Below are 14,918 nucleotides of genomic sequence, written 5' to 3'. Positions count from 1 at the left end.
GCAGGTCCTAAAGAACATTTTTTTCAATTGAAACTCTATCTACAGTGCCATGGCGATATGCGTCTCGCTGATGTTCGGTCGCTTGGGCAGTGTTGTGGGCGCTAATATTGTGGGTGCGATACTGGCTAAAAACTGCGAACTGACTTTCTACACCGCTTGTATTGCCTTGTATGTCTGCGCCTTCCTGGCTCTACTGATACCGCGCAGAACTTTGGCGCCCCCCGCCAAGCCCGTTTTGGATGAGGCATAAATGTGCGAAGGCGTGCGTCAATTCTTATTCTAAATTGCGGCTTAAATGCGGATAGCATACTTAACTTCGCAACTACTATTATTAGGGATGGATGAAATGCTGTTATAATAAATTGTGATTCTATGTGTGCGTGTGTGTTTGTGTGAGTGAATATTTAATTAGTATTTTGTATGAAAGTGTTTTTATTTAATTTGGTTTTTAATTTTATGGTGCTTATTGAGATGCGTGTGGAATGTGTGTTTTTAGATAAAATATATTGAATGAAACTACAAATAAAGCAAAAAATTTAATAAACTAAAAGCTGTGTTGAATTATATTAATATTTGAATGTGTTATAGAATAGTATTAGTAGTATTCACACGACTCTATCCTGTTTTAGTCTCATGACTCTTTGAGTTTCATTAAGATACTTCACCCAGTGAAAGATAGTATATATGACCGAAATAGATCGAGTAGTTTCTGAGTTAGAGAATTTTCTCTAAAGGCAGGCAGTGACACGCCCATTAACCAATTTTGACATCGGTTCCTAAGATGTCGTTCCATATATTGGGAAATTTAGTGCTAATGACGTAGTTGCAGTGTAGAAAATTTGAGTTTTTTGAAATTGATGGTAACGGTGCAATATTCGTTCTCTTTAAAAATACCAACTGTTTAAAAGTGTCTTTTTAGGGTTCCTAATATTCCTTTAGATTAACAGGGCATTGGATATCTTCTTCTTTATTGGCGTAGACCCCGCTTGCACGGTTGTAGTTGAGTTAACAACAGCGCACCAGTCGTTCTTTCTTTTTGCTATTTGGCGCCAATCGCAGATTCCAAGTGTAGCCAGGTCCTACTCCTGATCTTCCCAAAGGAGTGGAGGTCTTTCTCTTCATCAACTTCCTCGAATATTTTCATACATGACCTAGCCAGCGCTGTCTTTTAATTCGCTGAACCACGTCAAAGTCGTCGTATCTCTCGTGCAGCTCATCGCACTATCGACTGCAGTATTCGTTGCCAATGCGGAAGGGACCATAAATCTTCCGCAGAAACCTTTCCATTGTAACGCCGACTCATCAGATGTTGTCATCGTCCATGCCTCTGCACCATATAGCAGGACAGGAATAATGAGTGCCTTATAAAGTTTGGCCTTTATTCGTCGAGAGAGGACTTTACTTTTCAATTGCCTATTCAGTACGAAGTAGCACCTGTTGGCGAGAGTTGTTCTGCATTGGATTCCGAGGCTGACGTTGTTGTTGATGTTAATGTTTGTTCCAAGATGGACGAAATTATCGCAAGTGCGTCGACTGTTTGTTTGACGACAGGAGATATTTCGTCTTGTCTTCGTTCACAACTAGGCCCATACGCTTCGCTTCCTTATCCAGTCTGGAAAAAGCAGAAATAACAGCGGGGTTGTTGAGGCCAATGATATCAATATGATCGGCATACGCCAGCAGCTGTACACTTTTATAGAAGATTGTACCTTCTCGATTAAGCTCTGCAGATCGCATTATTTTCTCCAGCAATTGATTGAAGAGTTCATACGATAGGGAGTATCCTTGTCTGAAACCTCGCTTGGTATCGAACGGCTCGGAGAGGTACTTCCCGATCCTGATGAAGTATCGGGAAAAGCTACGTGAAAGGAAGAGAATAAGCTGGGTCTAAATAGACGGCTTGAAGACCGAGTCTATGCAGGCAATATGTGTTTAATGATTTTAGACATGACAATTAGTTATGTTTCAAGAAACTGCAACTAAAGTAGGCCTCAGAATTAACATCGGCAAAACCAAAGAACTACATATTAACATCACATACATATGTATATGTCCAAGTCGATGGTATAGAACTCGAAAATATGAAATACTTTTATTTATTGGGCAGTATTATATCTGTAAACGGAGGATCGAAGGTAGACGTCACCAATTGTATAAAGAGAGCCAAGCAAGCCTTCGACAGCCTCGATGTGGTCTGGAACTCATCGATCATTATGCGACACACTGAAATCCACAAGGCAGCCGAGGGAAAGACCGACCCGCTTTAAACTGGATAATGGAGTTTAACATCTTGATATCCAAGGTGCAAAAAATTTGGAGCGAAACCAAGAGGTCCAGTTCGACTCTAATCCCCTCACAAATTTGGCGCAGACTGAATAAATTTAAAAAAAATTCTGGAAACTGTAAATTCACACGAGCTTAAATTATAACTAATTATATACTTTTTATCTTAAACTATGCAAACATTAGACTTTTCTACAACAGCTATCACTCATCACTTAAAGCTCTTAACGCTGAGCAGCATAAAAAATTTATAGTGTGCCAAAAATTACTTTTTTCTTATCACAAAGTTATTTTAATCTTAGCACCTCCAATTAAACTTAAAAAATGTAGATATTTCAATGTCTGTTTGTTGCTTCGTCTGTTCTTATTTCTATTTATGTATTTAGTGCAAGAATATACATTTTAGCGGGTTGATTTGCAGGGAGCCAAGCTCTACGGATAATTCTGAACAACTTTATCTAGAGACTAAAGGTCCGAAACCGGTTTGGAGACAGCGATTTTTAGTGGAATCCAAGTCGCGACGGATGTTTGTTTGATGACAGGAGATTTTTCGTCTTGGCCTCGTTGGCAACCAGACACATACGCTTCCCTTCCTTATCCAGCCTGGAGATCAATATCATCGGCGTACGCCAGCAGCTGTACACTCTTCTAATTTCTAGATTGTGGCTTTTCGATTGAGCTCTGCAGCTGGAATTATTTTATCCAGCAGTAAATTGAAGTCGCACGATAGGGAGTCGCATTGGCTGAAACTTCGTTTAGTATCGAACGGATCGGAGCGGCCGGCCCAAGCCTATCGGACCTTACATTACATTTCTTGTTCGAGCAATCATTTGAAAATAAGACTTATTTTTGGCCAATTCATCGACAGTTAGGATATAGACAGGATCGAGATCGAGACTCGCAGAACCAAAGGAGTTAATTTCTAATTTCGATCTGGACTGCCCAGACAGGTCTTCATAACTTTTCCTTCAAAATACTGAAACTCTCGATAAAATGCTCAACTTCCAAAAAATCAAAGAACATTCTCAAAAATTGTATGTGAAATTAAACCTTTTTATTATTTTTACACAATCATGAAATAATCACATAAAAGATATCGGGACGCAGACGACAAATTTTCGGGATCGGTACTGAATATTTACTACCGCATCCATCTCTAAAACACACATACATTTATAGAAGCGCTTGCACATACACGCCTGGGTGCAGCAACTCAAACGGTTTCATCTCCCCATAATTGTCACTGAAAGAGGCGACATTGTCAACACCGTTCACGTCTACTCTATTATATACTATACTAAACTACAACAAATATATTAAATAATACCGACAACAATCACGCCAAAGCAACGCAATAAAACGAAAAAAATTGCAACTTGTGTTTGACTCAACTCGAGGAGCGTTGATCAACTCATTTGCGATGGAATTATCCCAGAAACATTTACATACAAAAATATGTATTAAGTCCACAATGATATTATGTAGGCAACAGATTGTGCGGGTTCACGTCTTTTGTTGCCCTGCGGTATGAATTAAATGTGGAAAGTTTCAGTTGACTCCGGCTTAAGTACACTTGCGTGTGCCATACTAAATGCATGAGAATACTTAGATATACCTTGGTACGTGTGTGAGTACATATGTAAGTACTTTAGTATGCTTTTGATAAAGGAAATGCATTTCATAGCATTGGTCAGCGTTGATACAATGTTGAGATGGTCAGGAAAATCATTGACTTCTAATTCACTATCGGCAAGGTGAGTAGAAAGCGCCAATTTAATCTAAGGATTTAAAGCACTTAGGAATCGGGAACCTTTAATATACCATACATACATATGTATATGTGCATAATTATTTGTACAATGTTGTGCAAAAAATATGCATCTTCGAGATCGGAATTTAGTATTTTTTTAATATTAGAGCATTATTGCCCAAAATAATCTTTGTCAAATTTCCTGAAGATATTTTTTCAAATAAAAAAGTTTTCCAAAGGAGAACTTTATTGGGTTCAATCAGTTTGTGACAGCTATAGGCTATTGGTCCGATATCGACGGTTCCGGTAAATAAGCTGCTTCTTGTGGAGAAAAAAACGAGCGCGAAATTTCAGATTGATATCTTAAAAAGTGAGCGATTAGATCGCGTATATGCAGACAGACAGACAAACATAGCTAAATCGACTCAGCTCGTCACGCTAATCATTTATACATACACAATAATTGTTTTTTAGGATTTCCGCAGTTGTCGCATGAGTGTTACAAACTTCGTGGCAAACTATATTGTGACAAAAAAGTACCCGGAAATTGTAAATAAAACACAAAATATTTGAAATTTCTTTAATATTTATTTTCCCTGCCTTCAATGCAATCCTTTCCAGAAGTAATACCTTTTTTCCAGTCCTCGAAACACTTTTCATAAGCGCGTTTTGGGATGACCTTCTGCTTTTTCAGCGAATTTTTTTTGGTCCCTTCGATCGACTGAAAACGGAGCGGCAATTTCAGTTTGTTGAACAAGAAAAAATCACATAGAGCCTAATCTGGTGTATACGGGGTTGATCGATAGTATTCATTGCGTTTTTGGCTTTAAATACGGTCACAAGTGTGGCTCGATACGACGGTGCATTATCATCGTGTTAAGTCCATGAATTGTTCTTCCACAATTCCGGCCGTTTTCGACGGATAATCTCACGCAAACGCCTCTATACCTCTAAAATACAGAACTACTTATTGACCGTCTGTCTCTCCGAAGCAAATTCATGATGCACCAAAGCACGAATATCGAAAAAAATAATTAGCATAAACTTGATTTTCGAGCGGCTTATGCGTGCTTTTTTGGTTTCAGCTCGTTTTTTCCCCTCCACTCCGATGATTGTTAACTTGTTTGCTTGTCAAACTCATAAACCCATATCTCATTAGCAGTTATAATGCTCTGCATGAATGTGGAATCGGAATTCGCACGATCAAGCATGTCCAAAGAGACCTGTTTACGGTACTCTTTTTGAAAAAAAAAAACTCAGCTTTATCGGGACGAGTTGAGCAAGAACGTTTTTCATACCCAAAATATACACCAAAATCATACGAACGAACTCGCGATCCTTGATTTAATTTTTAATATTATATTTTCATCAGTTGAAGAGGTCGAAGGTCATCCAAACGAGGCATGTCTTCAACGATCTCACGATCATCTTTGAAGGTTTTGTACCACGGGTTGGGTTGTATTTTTGATAAAAGTGAATCACCGTAAGCCTTTTCCAACATTCGCAACGATTCCGCACATGAAGTTTGGTTAGAAGTGCAAAATTTTCTTTATATACCGACTGAGGTATACCGACTTAAACAGCTGCTGTAAGTAAACTGTTTGACAGATCGCGCTCATATTTGGCATAGTAATTAAGGACAGTCCTGCCAACTTAGCAAAATACATTTTTTTGAAATATTATTTACCCGGGGAATTTAATTACAATTTACGAGTGCTTATTTTACAATGTATATCAGTGGCGTAGCTACGATCTTCGCTGTTTTTTAATATTCAGAAAAATACTTCAACAATTTTTTTTTAGAAAATTTATTATAAAAGGTAAAGAGTTGTACACTCACAACGTAATAATCTGAATAACAATGAAACATATTAATTTTTACTCGAATACTCTTCAGTCTTTGAATTTGTCTTATATCTTTTGGCTTATATCTTTCTTAAAAATAGTGATAGAACTTAAAGATGCACTTTTCTAGCTTTGTCGAGCGACGTGTCACTCTCACAGTTACCCTATGCTTGGTTTGTAACAAATACTTTTATTTCTCCAAATTTTCAAAAATGGTATTTAAAAACTCCAATTCGGGCAAAAATTCCTGCAAATTGTGTCAAAAGTGTACAAGATATAGGGCGAAAATGTGTTTTTTCTATGGCTTTTAATAAGATGTCTTGTAAATTTACTATCAATTTCCTCAAAAACCGTATTGTGAGAATTTTGGAGCTTCAGAATTTGCGTGGCTTCTAGTTCCTAAATTTGATATATGTACTTAATGCCGAAGATATTTTGTAAAAATTAATTTTTGTTCGAGCCACCTCATGAAACTTGTAGGTAGGTAGATACAGGGGGGCGGCAGAACATCCTTGGCCCGGGCGCCCGAAGTTGTAGCTACGCCACTGATGTATATGTATATACCCTGTTCAGGGTATAAAAATATAGAATATGCAAAGATACGCTTCGGAAAAGCTTACCAGTACTTGAAACTAATTTACATCATCAGTGGCAGTTTTATATTAAACTAAGGAAAATTAAACTAAAAATAAACGACAGGTTGAGATTGCTTTTCGAGAGTTTTTTCAAAGTCTATTGTACTTAGTAATAAGTTAGTTTGTTGCAGAAGCGATATTTGAAATTATTGCAACGTAATTTCTAAAAATGGCACCCTTAACTTGAGTACCTTACACCCTAAGTGCATATTACGTATATATGTCTACATATGTATATGTATGTGTGTGTATCACACGTGCTGCGCATGCGAACATCACATGCATAATTCAATACTACTTAGTACGTACTCGAGCACCTACTCCGGATGAGCTTTAATTAGCCAACAACTGTGTACTTGATGAGTAGAATATAAAATTAAATAAAATTCTTTGTTCTCATTTAGTTACATAAAAACAAAAATTTATGTATATACCTACATATGAAGAGCTATGTACAACTTGTACTCGTAAAGGATTAGTTGCAATAGATTCGATGATTTGTAATTTTACACAATTATACCAGCTAAATCCAGACACGATTTAATGCCATGTTAAGTAGTAAGAAAAAACGAGTGGCTTTTGAAGAGACACTTGTGGTTTAGCATTTTGCTAAATTTATTGATTTAGACGAATACGCAGTTTCTTAATTAACAGATCGACTGCAAACATATGCATATGTGGGGATATTTGTCTGTGTAATTGCGCCGAAATAATGGAAAAGCTTAAGTAGACTTAAGCGTAATTTAAGTTAAGCATACTACGAAGTATCTGCGTCCATCGATAGACAGGCTATTCCATTAACGATAATATTAATAATAATAAGGGTTGGAGACATTAACTATTGATTATTTTCAGGCGATGATCCCTAGAAAAAAATTATCCACAAACCACTTATGAGTTTTACATGTCAGGAATGAGTTAGGGTTATAAACAGGATTTGCAATTGTCATGCAATTTCTCTGGGAATTCTATAGAACATTGAAAAATTTTTACCGATAATAATTTGGCAATTTGAAATGAAATGAATATACGAAATTATGAGGTTAAAATACATTAAAAACTCGAAAATCCTTGAAAATCATAAACGTATGAAATCAACAATTTATTTTTTATAAATTGTTGCTTCACATTTATAACACTTTCCATCTACTTCTACTGGAACTGCTTTCATTTTCTAAATAGTACAACAATCTGCTGCAAGTAGACCTTACTAATTTTGTGTTAGCATGCTTTTGATTGCTGGTTCTTTCCGAATTCACACGCTTGGAGAGTCAAATTGTTTACATTGTTTCTTTAAACCAGAATAGAAATTCGAAAAAATCGATTTTTTTTTTGCATATTTTTATAGTATAACCCTTCAAGAAAATGTCCCTAAGAGGATTTTTCGAATTTCAAGTTATTTTCCGAGTTACAGCTCATTTTGTGACTCCGACTCCAACTGCGCGCGACTAGTTCTCAAACTTTAAACTCGTTTTTCTCATAACTACTTTTCTAGAAACGGTGTGCTTGATATCTCAAGTTCTACTCAACCGATTCACATGAAATTTTACACAGAGCTTTCTTATACATTTTAGTATCGCACTGCGAAGAACTTTCGAAAGAGTTTTTTTTATTTTTAAAAAATTCCGAACCACAAAAGAACAGGGAAAATACTAAACTTTTTTTTCAAACCTCCACCATTTTGTAAATTTTTTTTCAAGAAAGTTTCGTAATGCGATAACTACACTTTTACTCTTCACGGATTTCGCATAAATTTTCATTTTAGGTCACGGAAAGGAATTATATCCTGCACACCAGGCCAAGCCATTGTTTCATCAGTCTCTACTTCGCCGAACTGCAGTTTTTTAAATTTAATTTTTTTCTTATATTATTTATGTTTTGTATTCTTAAAATATCAATAAAAAGCATGTAAAAAAATGGATATTCAAAATAATTTTAAATTTTTTTTTATCGCGTCAAAAAAAATACCTAAAATTCGGGCTTCTAAACTAGAATACCCCCTTAATTTACCTTCTGATTAAATTTGACCCGAAGTGATCGGGGTTTTTCCTAAATTGATACAACCTTTTTTAAGTTCGTGTGAAGTTTGATCTTTATATGTCGTTTAGGGCTGTTTTCTCAATACCATTTGTCAGTTAAGTTCTGGTTAACTTGACCAAGACTGCTTCTTTCAATAAAGAACCTTTTTTATTCAGAGCTTAATTGACCGATGGCTGCTAACTAGACGTTAAGAAGTCGGTCCTTAGTATGTATTCAACAGCTGTTTTTTTCAAGGCGGAAAGTTTGTCTGGCGATTTTTATCTTGAAAAAAATTTAATTGCTTCAAATTTTATGTTTCCAATGGAATCTCAGTTACGGAATCATTGAAAGTGTTCCAGAAGTCTTTTGAAGAATACGAGCATTCAGTGAAAGCCGTGAAGTCATCGATATTTGCCTTATATGAGCTGTCCATTCACCTATGTTAACGACGATAGCATGGAAAAGTTAACAGCGTTGGCATGCTTGAAAATCGTCGTGCTGTCTTCAGAGAGTTAGCACAGGATCTCAACATCTCTTATGGATTGACTCAATTTATGAATATGACGTCGAAGAATTAGCGAATAGTGCTCCAAATATGAGTTGAGGCAGAAAAAATCATTATTTGCTAAAGACACTGGGGGATATCCGAAACGATATGGTACTTACAAAAGTATATAAAAATTGGACAAAGCCTCGTCATGTTTGTATTGGCTCAGGAGCCTATTTTAAAGATAATTAACATATGTAAATGCTGTTTTTTTGTCTGTGGGGTTTAATATGATCAGATGGTACAATTGTGTTGGCAGAACATTTCAAATTTTCATTTTTTAATTTTTCATTTTTTTCATTTAATTTTTTTGTTTTCTCGGTTACTGAAAACATTTTTTGGGTCTGCGGAAACACCGGCATACTTACATGCAGTTTTTGTTTTAGTAATTCTTTTAACAAACATTTAATATGATGATCGATTTTTTATTTTTTTACCGCATAAGTTTGGAAACTCAATTGAATTACTTTACGTTTTCTAACTAACTTTAAGCTTATTAAAATATTTGCTAATTCTATAAACTTTTTTTAATTTTATTTATTTTTTTATTTATTTTAAACACCTCCGTTTTTTTACATCAGTTGCACAAATGTGACACAATGCACCGGTTTCGTAAGAAAATTTATCTCAAATTCAGCACATTTCAGACCAATTACTTGTAAAATGCTTCAAGTCCACTGCATGTGACCAAGTGACCAAATGACCATGACTTTTGAAACAAGCCCCTACTGCCAACTGGTTTATGAAATGTTTGGCATACTGCGAATAATTTTAATTGAAACATACATATGTACATATATAGATACATACATATCCACATACGTAGGTAAAATGAAAAGCCGCCATGTAGGTACAAACTTCATACTTCTAATTCACCAAAAGACTCAAACTTTGTTCAGGAACAGAATTGTTGCGATTGAAAATGTCTAAGTGACTATCACTCTCTCTCTCACTTTTTGATATCGATGAAGTATTTGAGTACGCCGATAATATTGATATCATTGTTTGCGTTCTGCTTTTTCTAGACTGCATAAGGAAGCAAAGCAAATGGGCCTGGCAGTGAACGAGGGCAAGACGAAATATCTCCTGTCATCAAACAAACAGTCATCGCACTCGCGGCTTGGCTCCCACGTCACTGTTGACAGTCAAAACTTTGAAGTCGTAGATAATTTCGTCTATATTGGAACCAGCATCAAAACCAACAACAATGCCGACCTCGAAATTCAACGCAAAAAAAATCTTGCCAACAGGTGCTTCTTCGGACCGAGGAGGCAATTGAGAAGTGAAGTCTTCTCTCGACGAACAAAGACCAGACTCTACAAGTACCTCATCATTCCCGTCCTGCTATATGGTGCGGAGACACGGACATTGACATCATCTGATGAGTTGGCTTTAGGAGTATTAGAGTGGAAAGTTTTGCGGAAGATTTATGGGTATTTGTGCTTTGGCAAAGGCGAGTACCGCAGACGATGGAACGATGAGCTGTACAAGATATACGGCGATATTGGCATAGTTCAGCAAATCAAGAGACAGCGACTGCGCTGGCTAGCTCAAGTTGTCCGAATATGAGGCTATTCGACGTACTACCCGCCGTGGGAAGCAGAGGAAGAGGAAGACCTTCGCTCATTTGGAAACACTAGGTGGAGAAGGACCTGGTTACACTTGAAATCCCCAATTGGCGGAAAACAGCGAAAAGGTAGAAGGACTGTTTTAAACTTGGCTGTAACCGCTTAATCGGTAATAAGGAAGAAGAAGAAATATTTGAGTGATTATTTAGAGTGGGCAGCCGAAGCCAATAAGTAAAATATTAAGGATATATACTGATACCAGTCTATTGGCCCGAACATTTTTGGGTAATTATGTAATGTCGTCATCGTCATCACAATTCTATGCTTGTGGTCATTTGATTTGAGATAATGTGATCATTGAGATAGCATGGCGACAAAAAAGCGTGAAAAACGCGTTTAAAATTTCGTCATCCGCTCATAAGTGGCTATAACTTTAAAAATAATTTGATTTTTGAAAAATACTTTTAAGGAAACATTTGTTTTAAACTATCGATATAAAGATGGTTAATTAAAGAGAATTACCATATAATGTATTTTGAACTTCTTGAATTTGAAAACATTTTCATTTATTTCCAGCAGGGTGTGGGCAATACAGTACCCTTATCATCGTTACGAGTATTTGCATTCATCTAATCACGCATTGCGGCAACATAACAGACATATCGAACCGGCTAAGTACATACATTATATATTGGAATATTGGAATATTGTATTGTATCTTAATGGTGAAAGTATTCAAATTCAACTACATACTCCACATATACATGAGAACGTACTCAACGACAAGTGAAGATGGCTGCAAATTGAACCGTTTCAATTGTTAATACTCCCGTTTACATAACGAATTGAAGGTGGACACTTGAAGACGCAATTTGAATTGAGTAGGCTGCTTGCTCGGGTAAGTCACACTTGCAAAATCAAAATCGTTGCGAATAGTTTAGTTAGTCTGTGATAGTTATCGCTGTGATTCGGTATGCCTTGGATGTGCTGGCTCCGTAGCTCTTATTACCCGCAACACCGCTAAACTGGGTTACTCTAATCTATCGCGTGCGCGGTTTTAGTGTCAAACACTACTTGACAACAAGTGGAGAAATACTCAAGTATTAAAAATTTTGATAATATTATATGATTTGAATGTGTGAAATCTGCGCATGCGTACACCGGTTCGTTGAGTAGTCAAGTTGACAAGTATTTTATTAAAACAAATAAAATCGATTAGCAAAGTTAGTAGATCGCCAAGTCGCGGACAATAGTCATCTAGAGACGAGTTTCAATCGTCGCGCTTATCCGATCGTTTGTGAATCGATCGTGTTTATTTACTGGTTGACCGTCAATTCCAACACCAAATTGTTTTCATTCTAAACAAAATGGGTAAGCGCAGCGCAAGTGTATAAAAAATATTGTGCAGATTTATAAAAGTGCTTAAATATATATTTTTTGACATAAAATATAATTTTTGTGATTTAATATTCGAAAAAATTGTGTTTTCAGAAAACTGAAAAAATTTCAAAAATTTGTAATATGCAGAATGTTTGTGGAAAAAAACTTGAGCGCACTTTTTTGAGGTTTTTTCTTTCAATTTTCTAAATTTTTTGTTTTTAATAATTTAAAAAAATAAAATTAAAAAAAAAATTTTGTGAAATCAGTCAAAAATTATTTATTTAAAATTTATATCCGCTACTCTCAAATGCTACTTTTTTAAGGACATTAGTAATTAAATAGTATAACATTTTCGTTCTCCAATCAAATATTTGTTTTAACCAATATTAAAATTGTCTTTCACTCATGTTCCATTTTATTTCGTATTTCATTCATGCCACTGTAAATTTCCGAAAATGTTGTTACGTTATTTTGCATTTCAGGTGACGATATATATATTTATCCAAATTTAATTCACTTAATGAAGTTGTAAAGTGCATTTTTAATGGTTGTTTTGAAATTTCAAGTTTGATATGAATAAATTACCTATGCATATTGTGTGTGCAAAAGGTTCAATGAGTTTAGAAATTTTTTAAGTGGATTTCAGTACAAAAATACAAATTTCTTTGGGGTTAATAGCTTCTTGATTAGCACGATAATGGTATAACTAGTTAATTTCTATTTATCGAAAAGAGAATGAGCATCGCCTTGATTTCTGAGCGGCTTTGATGTGGTTTTTTGGTTTCGGCTCGTTTTTTCCCTCCACTCCGATGGTTGTTGACTTGTTTGCATGTCAAACTCATAAACCCATGTCTCATCGGCAGTTGTAATGCTCTCCAAGAATATGGGATCGGAATTTGCACGATCATGCATCATCAAAGAGACTTGTTGACGGTACTTTTTTTGAAAAAAATTCAGCTTTATCGGGGCGAGTCGAGCAAGAACGCGTTTCATGCCCAAAACATCCACCAAAATCGAGCTCTCTTGCCATCTCTCTAACACTTGCCTGACGATTTTCAAACACCATTTGCTTCTTCTTTTTAATATTTTTGTCAGTTGAAGATAAAAATGGAACGAGGCATGTTTTCAACGATCTCTCGCCAGCCTTTGAAGGCTTTGTACTACTCGTAGGCTTGTGTTTTTGATAAAACTGAATCTCCGTAAGTCTTTTCCAACATTCGCAATGATTCCGAACATGAAATTCGGTTAGAAATACAAAATTTAAGACAAATTTGTTGTTTGATATTTATATGTTGGAAATCGAGAAAAACTCCGTGGCCAAGCCAGGAGTTCTCAAGACGATCCGGTGCTCTACAAAAAATGTTTGCATATTTTTTCAGCATTTGATGAATCGGGGGACCGTACCCCTATATCCTCCCCGGCCAGGGTTATCTCTCTACGACATTGTGACTTGTGAGAGTGGTCAGAAAAGGTGTAACCAAATACCTAACTATTAAAACCATAGAGGAAAAATTATACGTCATTTGAGACGAGTTCTTAAAATAAACTAAATTTAAATTAAAAACAATCATTACTTTAATAATGTTTTTTTCTTCTGACAAATATAATTTTGATAAAAAAAATAACCACCGCTTAGCGACCCGATTTGGTGCGAAAATACTGTGAAACAAGAAGTAATAAAGAGAACAATGGAAGAAAATGAGAATTAAATACTGTTTAGCTTTTGTTTTTATTCTAAAAGGACTTTATACTGATTGCTGAAAAAATTAAAACATTTTCTAAAATATTTGTAAAAAGAATGCAAGCTGGGATTGTAAAATAATACCTACATTATGTTGGGCTAAATCACCCCAAGCCAAAATATTTTTTTTAAATGGTGAACTTTTCATTGTGACACCTCTCACTTGTATTAAAATTTAATTATTTTCTGAATAAATTAAAGTTGAACAAATTAGTTGAACATGTAAAAAATTAATTTAAAATCGTAACTGGAGTATTTTGTTGCACAAATCACAATCTCTTAAAAACTATAGTGTATATAACGTCCCTTCTAAAGTTTTTGCTGGCAAAAGCAAATTAACCCTTTACTTTTGGTAAACATGAATGTGTATTTAAAAAACAACAAAAACTGCATGAATAATTTTATTCCCACAGCACTTTATTAAGCAGTTATATTTCAATACATACATACATATACGAGTATACATACATAAGTACAGGGTAAACCAAACAACATTTTATTTTTTAATTTATGATAATATCACCAAGCAAATTTATCCTGAGACTTTTAGTTTAAAATTTTATAACGTAAATATTTGAAAAAAAAAATCATTCATCCTTTTATTTTCTTTTCCAAATTTTCATTATTTTGAACTAGTACAAAGTATATCTACGCAAGATGCCGCCGCGGTTAACAAATTTCGGGGCCCGAATGCCTACACTTTCACCGACTGCTTGACATTAACAAGTAAGTAAATCCTTCATCTACATATATAACTGTGATCCACTATATTACTACTTCACAAGCAACTAATTTTCTCAATTTAATTTCTTTGCAGACATTGGCAAATTTAATTACTTTTTAATATTCATCTCCGGCATGGTGATGGCCACGCTTTTGCTGGAAACCTCCTCAATGGGATTTATTCTACCAATTGCACAATGTGATCTGCAATTAACAAATGTGGATAAGGGTGTTCTTAGCGCCATAAGTTTTCTAGGCATAATAACGAGTTCGCATTTGTGGGGGTTTTTGGCAGATACGAAGGGTCGTCGCAAAGTAATGAGACCCACGCTGTTGGCCACATTTACGATTACAATACTCTCAAGTTTCGCAATCAATTATTGGGTTATGGTTTTACTGCGTTTCTTTAATGGATTTTTGTAAGTAT

At 35.4% G+C, this 14,918-nt stretch overlaps 1 protein-coding gene across 1 annotated transcript in view; it reads left to right on the top strand.

Annotated features, from left to right (window-relative positions):
• Positions 1–14,918, top strand: part of LOC126758175 (synaptic vesicle glycoprotein 2A-like) — a 39,280-nt gene that overhangs the window by 22,095 nt on the left and 2,267 nt on the right. Inside the window, 4 exon segments of the mRNA XM_050472286.1 lie at positions 46–244; positions 13,664–13,700; positions 14,405–14,494; positions 14,586–14,910. Of these exon segments, the coding sequence (XP_050328243.1) occupies positions 46–244; positions 13,664–13,700; positions 14,405–14,494; positions 14,586–14,910 (651 nt within the window).

This window comes from Bactrocera neohumeralis, chromosome 5 (genome assembly GCF_024586455.1).
Source record: "Bactrocera neohumeralis isolate Rockhampton chromosome 5, APGP_CSIRO_Bneo_wtdbg2-racon-allhic-juicebox.fasta_v2, whole genome shotgun sequence".
NCBI classification, from domain to species: domain Eukaryota; kingdom Metazoa; phylum Arthropoda; class Insecta; order Diptera; family Tephritidae; genus Bactrocera; species Bactrocera neohumeralis.
This window is presented reverse-complemented; position numbering and strand designations above follow the sequence as displayed.